The sequence below is a fragment of the Protomyctophum bolini genome (genome assembly GCF_963924005.1).
Source record: "Protomyctophum bolini genome assembly, chromosome: 24".
Taxonomy (NCBI): Eukaryota; Metazoa; Chordata; class Actinopteri; order Myctophiformes; family Myctophidae; genus Protomyctophum; species Protomyctophum bolini.
The window spans coordinates 29,542,906-29,551,739 of NC_137885.1; the positions used below are offsets into that span (position 1 = coordinate 29,542,906).

The window sequence follows — 8,834 nt, forward strand, 5'->3', positions numbered from 1 at the left end:
AAATAAATAACGTTTTATTACAAATAAACACTTGTTTTTATTATTTTTTACAGTTCTGAGAATCTAGCTACGCCCTGTGGAAGTCCTTTCCGCAGCCCTCTGGTGATATTCTCACTCCCGTGCTAGTGTTTACAATTCACAGCAAATAAACAAAACGACGTAATATACTCGCCGACACAAAGCCTGCTAGACCTTGGTAAAGTCTATTCTCAAAGCTGGGAGGCATCTCACGTCCCCAGCTTCTCTCTAAAATGCACTGTGTGTGCCATTTTAATAACGCGAATGTACCCTGAATTTACCGGGCAGTCATTTCTTCTACTACGGCATTTCCGGGTTTTGCCTGCGCCGATCTGGTTATTCATTTTATTTAATGATTAAAATTGTGCATTTTAGAGAGAAGCTGGGGACCTGAGACGCTTCCCAGCTCCGAGAATAGACTTTTACCAAGGTCTAGCAGGCTTTGTTTTGGTGAGTAGTTAAGTCGTTTTGTTTATTTGCTGGGATTTGGTGATATTCTCACTCCCGTGCGAGTGACTTCCACAGGGCTAGCGTAGCGTAGGCTGCGTAGCTAGCGTAGAGAGAACCTGCTGAGCTGCTCTGTGATGCCGAATGCTATGAAAAGTGTGTAATAGCGCCATCTGGTGCTCTCTCTCTCTCAGCGTAGCTGGTCGTATCCTGAGTTTGACTGTCTGGTCGTATCGACCACGTCGTATGGACGTCGTGTGGACGTCTTTTTGCAACGTATCCTGGTCGTATGAGTTTGACTGTCAGGTCGTATCGACCACGTCGTATGGACGTCTGGCTGGGACGGCGACTAGGACGGGCGGTACGGGACGCTTTGGGGTTGGTGGTTTACAGAGAGGTCTGTGTGACGTCGTATGGACGTCGTATGGACGTCTCTTTGCAACGTATCATGTAGAACGTAGAATGTAGAATGACTCTGTACTGCGGCTGTGCCGTCGTCGCCATGGTTTTTGGGAAATGTAGTCCTTGGATGTAGTTTTACAGGCCCATCCCTATGATTTATAGATCTATTCTAACGGTCCATCCCCATGTTCTATGGATCTATTGGTAGTCATATGGGAAATGTAGTCCTGAAATGTAGTTCTTCCATCCACACATATGGTGTATGGGAAATGTAGTGTTTGAATGTAGTTCTATGGTCCATCTACATGTTTTACAGATCTAATTGGTCCATCCACATGTTTTACAGATCTAAACTGTCAGTCCTTCCTATTGGTCATATTCTACCCACGTCACCGGAGGAGTGCCAGCGCTGCAGCCAATCAGAGAAGCAGATACACACCAGGGCTACCCGGAAGTGATTGTGTGGTGTGGACGGAGCGAAAATATTCCCGCGAGTAGAGAATATTATGATTATTATGATTCACATCATATTCAACAGAAGAGTTGATTAAACAACATCAGGTAATTGATTTATCACTGTTCATAATGACAATCCTACTCAGACGGTGACTGATATCATAACGTTTACGTAGGCTGTGTGTGAATCGGTGAATGAGTAGTTTAGTGTCTGTGTTTACTTTGGCTTTGCATGTAACTTCTTGGGTCTGTGCCCCCGGTCTCCTTTGCATTAGCATCACTGTCATCCGCACGCGACATTTTCATGTAGGGTGGAATTAATGCTCATTAATTTATGTCCAAAACGGCTGATCTGCTACTTTTGTGCAGTGGTGGGAAAACTACTGAATGTCTTTAATTTTGTAAAACTATTAGCCCCTCTCGGAACCCTACAGAAGTGTCTATTTGTTTGTCTCTAAATGTTTTGATGAATTGAACAATGTGGACCCTGTTGTAAATAAGTGTAAGGCTTAATTGGGTCGTCCACTCACAGTTAACAGTCTTTGTATTGAGTTTGTGCTTGAAATGTACTGTAATTCTGCAAACTGTTAATAAAGATTTCAATCAATCAATCAAACATAAAGCTTTTATGAAATTTGATTGTCGCTTTAAAGTCTACCAAATGCCAGAACTTTAGTACCATTTGGGTTCTGCTTGTGGGGCTATAAAACTATCAATGCTGCCTTGTAGAAATACTGTTTTTTTTGATGAATTGAACAAGGTACGTGGACCCTCTTGTAAACAAGTGTATTAATGCTTGTTTATGGTGTCGTCCACTCACAGTTAACAGTCTATGTATCGAGTTGTGCTTGAAATGTACTGTAATTCTGCAAACTGTTTATACATATTTCAATCAATCAATCAATCAATGTTACAAGCAAAAGTTTTTTGGGGTTTTTTTCTCCTAGCTAGCTGATGCTATTACAATAAAATCCCTTTAAACTTCACTGGAACAGTTATAGAGTGCCTTGGATCTCCTTTTAGTTTATTTATTTTGAAAGTATAGCAGCAGCTCACATATATTATTATTATAATATATTATAGTGGCTGAAACGTAGTGCTGAAAAGGTTAATGTATTTTCGTGCAATAATAATCACTACTCTACAAAGTAACTGTAGTAAACTAAAGGTTCTTGTGGAGTAAAAGTACAATGTTTGGATCTGATATGTAATGGATACTAGGGAGAAAAAAGTATTGGTATTAAATTGGAAATACTCAAGTAAAATACAAATACCTCAGGTGTACTTAAGTGAGTTCTCTCCAACACCAGGGCTACATCCAGAGCAATGGCGAGAGTTCTCTCCAACACCAGGGCTGCATCAAGTATAGGGCATTCATTTACAAAAAACACACATAAAAGTGAAGTTATAGAGCCGACAGCTGTTTCTGCACGACAGCAACGATATGTACAGTTATCGTTGTTGCTTTTGGATAAACGATGTGCACGTCATGTCACTGTAACGCGCTTGTTTTATTGCCCTGCACAGGTGGATCGTCGTCATCAGTACAGTACTGTACAGTATTGTACAGGTGGATCGTCATCGTCATAATGAGCAGCGCTAAACGGAAAGGGAAGGACACCTCTCTGTCTGTAGGAGAATGCATCTCACAGGTCTGTCTGTGTCTGTCTGTCTGTCTGTCTGTAGGAGAATGCATCTCACAGGTCTGTCTGTCTGTCTGTCTGTCTGTAGGAGAATGCATCTCACAGGTCTGTCTGTGTCTGTCTGTCTGTCTGTCTGTAGGAGAATGCATCTCACAGGTCTGTCTGTCTGTCTGTCTGTCTGTCTGTAGGAGAATGCATCTCACAGGTCTGTCTGTCTGTCTGTCTGTCTGTAGGAGAATGCATCTCACAGGTCTGTCTGTCTGTCTGTAGGAGAATGCATCTCACAGGTCTGTCTGTCTGTCTGTCTGTCTGTAGGAGAATGCATCTCACAGGTCTGTCTGTCTGTCTGTAGGAGAATGCATCTCACAGGTCTGTCTGTCTGTCTGTAGGAGAATGCATCTCACAGGTCTGTCTGTCTGTAGGGGAATGCATCTCACAGGTCTGTCTGTCTGTCTGTCTGTCCGTCTGTCTGTAGGAGAATGCATCTCACAGGTCTGTCTGTCTGTCTGTCTGTCTGTCTGTAGGGGAATGCATCTCACAGGTCTGTCTGTCTGTCTGTCTGTCTGTAGGGGAATGCATCTCACAGGTCTGTCTGTCTGTAGGGGAATGCATCTCACAGGTCTGTCTGTCTGTCTGTCTGTAGGAGAATGCATCTCACAGGTCTGTCTGTCTGTCTGTCTGTCTGTCTGTCTGTAGGAGAATGCATCTCACAGGTCTGTCTGTCTGTCTGTCTGTCTGTCAGACAGACAGACAGACACAGGTTGGATTGTCTAGACCAGCAGGTGCGTGCTGTGAGCTCCTTCTAGGGGGTGCGTGACATGAAAAGGCTAATATAATGTGAAGTGTTGCTTGTATATCTTCTCCACTGCAGACACAGGCGATACTGAGGAGACGACTCTGTCACCAGCAGCTTCCAGAGCAGCCCGAGGGTCTGGAGTCTCAACACAAGTAGGTTCCACTGGCCTGCCAATGTTCTACAGGCGCTGCGATGGTAAAATGGTAAAATGGTGCATTTATATAGCGCCTTTATCCAAGGCACTTTACATAGATTGTGCATTACATTCACCCATTCACACACTGATTGCGGCAGAAGCCATGCAAGGCACCAACCAGCACATCGGGAGCAATTTGGGGTTCAGTGTCTTTGCCCAAGGACACTTCGACATGCAGACAGGGAGGAGCCGGGATTCGAACCGCCGACCCATGGATCCTTGGACGACCTGCTCTACCTCTTGGGCCACAGTCGCCCTAATCGTTGCTAATCTTTACCAAATCTTTACCAAACAGATCCTAGATTTTCAAGTGGGTTACAAATTTCATCCAACTATTATGAACAGCAGTTCATTATAGAGGGTAACTCGGTGCTTATGGGTAATGTAGTTCTGTGTGTTTGTAGGCACCTGTTGGAGTTGTTGAGGAGAACAGCAGCTCATATAGAGGGTAACTTGGTGCTTATGGGTAATGTAGTTCTGTGTGTTTGTAGGCACCTGTTGGAGTTGTTGAGGAGAACAGCAGCTCATATGGAGGGTAACTCGGTGCTTATGGGTAATGTAGTTCTGTGTGTTTGTAGGCACCTGTTGGAGTTGTTGAGGAGAACAGCAGTTCATATAGAGGGTAACTCGGTGCTTATGGGTAATGTAGTTCTGTGTGTTTGTAGGCACCTGTTGGAGTTGTTGAGGAGAACAGCAGCTCATATAGAGGGTAACTCGGTGCTTATGGGTAATGTAGTTCTGTGTGTTTGTAGGCACCTGTTGGAGTTGTTGAGGAGAACAGCAGCTCATATAGAGGGTAACTCGATGCTTATGGGTAATTTAGTTCTGTGTGTTTGTAGGCACCTGTTGGAGTTGTTGAGGAGAACAGCAGTTCATGGAGAGAGTAACTCTGTGCTCATCGTTGGACCGAGAGGAGCGGGGAAGACCATGGTACTGTACTTACTGTATGACATCATTACATACGTAGTAGACCATGCTAATGTACTGTATCTGTATGACATCATTAAACACGTCGTAGTAGACCATGCTAATGTACCGTATGACATCATTCTGTAGTTGCTGAAGTGTGTGTTGAGAGAGCTGCTGGACAACGAGGAAGTGAAGAAGAACCTGCTGCAGGTTCATCTCAACGGTTGGTGCTCACGTCTGCTGTTAACCCATTTAAGTCATTCTGACCTGAGATCAGATTCTAAAAATTTCTTCTACATCCTGACAGTTTTCATTCTGACCTGAGATCAGATTCTAAAAGCATGTGAGCATGGTTGGGTGTTTGTGTGTGTGTGTGTGTGTGTGTGTGTGTGTGTGTGTGTGTGTGTGTGTGTGTGTGTGTGTGTGTGTGTGTGTGTGTGTGTGTGTGTGTGCAGGCCTCCTGCAGACAGACGACAGAGTTGCTCTGAAGGAGATCACCAGACAGCTGAACCTGGAGAATGTCGTGGGTGACAAAGTGTTTGTGAGTGTTGTTGTTATTTTATCCTTCATTTTAATAATGCAAATATTGTCATCATAATTATTACCGTGTCCTTCATTTAATAATACTAATACCTGGAATGTACACACTGTGGCTCTTCTCTAAGTTCTCAAAGCCGCTTCATGGTGAGGTGTAAATACTTTATTAGGAATTAAAAGCAATAAAACACACAAAAATAAGAATTTAAATCAAAGTCAACTCGGAAAGGTGATTCAAGGCGATTTTATTAATCCATTCAAATGAACTCACCATCTTACGGGGTTCCTGAATCCATTCAAATGAACGCACCATCTTACAGGGTTCCTGAATCCCTTCAAATGAACGCACCATCTCACAGGGTTCCCGTGGATCCAGTTTGAAAAGTCTTAAAACAACTTGTTGAATTTAAATTGTGGAAACCAAGATTTCCGAGGCCTAAAATGTCTTGAGTTGTAGCAGTTGGCGCATTTCATTGGATCTGGGGTAGGATTGTAGCCGTATGCACCACAGTGGATTCATTTCATTGGATCTGGGGTAGGATTGTAGCCGTATGCACCACAGTGTATTCGAACCCACAACCTCCGTGGTCTTGGGCAGGGACTTCACCGAGCCTCGGATGGTGTGATCCGACATTTTGTATTTGTTATTTTTTTTTTCAAAACAAATGTATCCCACGATTTTGTAACCCATTTCTCAACGGTGCCAGTTGCCCTAAACTGTAATCCTGGGCACTAGTACTCACCCTCTGCCAGCCTGGGGAGAGCCATGAACTGAGCTCATGCTTCCTTCAATGTTTCAACATATATTTTTTTAGTATAAAAACAATAAGTTGAAAAATGGGCAGATAAACTGATCATGATGTCTCTGTTGGTTTCAGGGGAGCTTTGCAGAGAATCTGGGCTTCCTGCTAGAGGCGTTGAAGAAAGGTAGGTGAATCTGGGCTTCCTCCTAAATCTGGTGTCGGGTCTCAGCAGGGGGACAGACTGGGTGAGTTTGTTGTCGTTGACAGGGGACAGACTGGGTGAGTTTGGGTGTGCTTGTTGTCGTTGACAGGGGACAGGAGCAGCAGTCGTCCCGTGCTGTTCGTCCTGGATGAGTTTGACCTGTTCGCCCACCACAAGAACCAGACCCTCCTCTACAACCTGCTGGACGTCTCCCAGTCTGCCCAGGCTCCCATCGCCGTTCTGGGCCTCACATGCAGACTGGTAACCCTCCCCCCTTCCCTCCTTTAGAATATATCCACATGCAGACTGGTAACCCTCCCCCCTTCCCTCCGTAGAATATATCCACATGCAGACTGGTAACCCTCCCCCCTTCCCTCCGTAGAATATATCCACATGCAGACTGGTAACCCTCCCACCTTCCCTCCTTAGAATATATCCACATGCAGACTGGTAACCCTCCCCCCTTCCCTCCGTAGAATATATCCACATGCAGACTGGTAACCCTCTCTCCTTCCCTCCTTTAGAATATATCCACATGCAGACTGGTAACCCTCTCTCCTTCCCTCCTTAGAATATATCCACATGCAGACTGGTAACCCTCTCTCCTTCCCTCCTTTAGAATATATCCACATGCAGACTGGTAACCCTCCCACCTTCCCTCCTTAGAATATATCCACATGCAGACTGGTAACCCTCCCACCTTCCCTCCTTAGAATATATCCACATGCAGACTGGTAACCCTCCCACCTTCCCTCCTTAGAATATATCCACATGCAGACTGGTAACCCTCCCTCCTTCCCTCCTTAGAATATATCCACATGCAGACTGGTAACCCTCTCTCCTTCCCTCCTTTAGAATATATCCACATGCAGACTGGTAACCCTCCCCCCTTCCCTCCGTAGAATATATCCACATGCAGACTGGTAACCCTCTCTCCTTCCCTCCTTTAGAATGTATCCACATGCAGACTGGTAACCCTCCCACCTTCCCTCCTTTAGAATATATCCACATGCAGACTGGTAACCCTCCCCCCTTCCCTCCTTAGAATATATCCACATGCAGACTGGTAACCCTCCCACCTTCCCTCCTTAGAATATATCCACATGCAGACTGGTAACCCTCCCACCTTCCCTCCTTAGAATATATCCACATGCAGACTGGTAACCCTCTCTCCTTCCCTCCTTAGAATATATCCACATGCAGACTGGTAACCCTCCCCCCTTCCCTCCGTAGAATATATCCACATGCAGACTGGTAACCCTCCCACCTTCCCTCCTTAGAATATATCCACATGCAGACTGGTAACCCTCTCTCCTTCCCTCCTTAGAATATATCCACATGCAGACTGGTAACCCTCCCTCCTTCCCTCCTTAGAATATATCCACATGCAGACTGGTAACCCTCCCTCCTTCCCTCCTTAGAATATATCCACATGCAGACTGGTAACCCTCTCTCCTTCCCTCCTTAGAATATATCCACATGCAGACTGGTAACCCTCAACTGCACCACCTCATGGTGCGTTCAGACTTGGACGGTTTAGAGCCGCGCGGTTACACAAAGTCAATGCAAAGACACGAACGGGCGCCCGACAGGCAGGTGGCACTCGTTACGGGGCTTCTCAAAGTGACATGTAGCCACTCTGCAGTTATGGATCGGTTGAAGGAGCAGGTGGGGGATGTGGCGTGTTGTCGTCGTCGTCATATCAGTAACATGCAGGAGTCGGTTGAAAATTTTACCTCATCATTTCACAATGGAATGATTTGTATTTGGGATAAGTGGGCATGAATGAATCACCAGCCCTGAGTTGATGGGTTGTTAGATTTAAGACGAATGATTGTTTTCTCCTGGGTTCTCTAATTCCATGAAAATCTTCTTACTTCATTTTTTATTTTTGCAAAAGAGCTGGAGAGACAGGCAGACACTGTTATTGAACAAACACTCTATAACAATGATTACTATTACAATATAGAGAAATGATCCATCTTTCTCAGGGCGGCAGTCAGACAGATATTTTGTGAAGCCACTGAGGAAATCGGGATTTCCTGAAAGTTCATATAATGGCCTGTTGTGGCGCTGTCATTGGGCCCAAAAAACCCCCATAGCTCCATAGAGGTCCATGTATTTGGGCCCAACTTCACCTAGACTGTATTACCTTAATAAACATGGTCATGAATACTTTCTGCTTCCAGTCACTAGTTTAAAGTCTCATTTCTAATGTCATAATATTCTTTTTGGAAAATTATGGTCCCATTTATTAAAAGAATGACCATAAAGTCGCGTATGTTCTGAGGGGCCTGGCTACCGTTACAGTCTATGAACGGGATTCCCACTCGAGTCAAAATAAAAACCAACAGAGAAGAAGTCCCGCCTCGTTGTCTGGGCCAGCCAATGGCCAGCTGGGCCCAAACGGATCTAGAAAGATGGCGACTTCCATTGCAAGGACTGACAGGCTTCATTTTACGTTCATGTTAGACCCGGAGAACGC

General features: G+C 44.9%; 1 protein-coding gene across 1 annotated transcript in view; it reads left to right on the forward strand.

Moving 5' to 3' along the window:
- The first annotated feature begins 1,322 nt into the window (after positions 1–1,322).
- Positions 1,323–8,834, forward strand: part of orc4 (origin recognition complex, subunit 4) — a 12,507-nt gene continuing 4,995 nt past the window's right edge. The window contains exons 1-9 of the mRNA XM_080758633.1: positions 1,323–1,428; positions 2,851–2,975; positions 3,838–3,914; positions 4,798–4,888; positions 5,015–5,090; positions 5,323–5,408; positions 6,283–6,331; positions 6,459–6,610; positions 7,835–8,017. Coding sequence (XP_080614759.1) covers positions 2,913–2,975; positions 3,838–3,914; positions 4,798–4,888; positions 5,015–5,090; positions 5,323–5,408; positions 6,283–6,331; positions 6,459–6,610; positions 7,835–8,017 — 777 coding nt within the window. The 5' untranslated portion in view covers positions 1,323–1,428; positions 2,851–2,912. The remainder of the gene's footprint in view (positions 1,429–2,850; positions 2,976–3,837; positions 3,915–4,797; positions 4,889–5,014; positions 5,091–5,322; positions 5,409–6,282; positions 6,332–6,458; positions 6,611–7,834; positions 8,018–8,834) is intronic.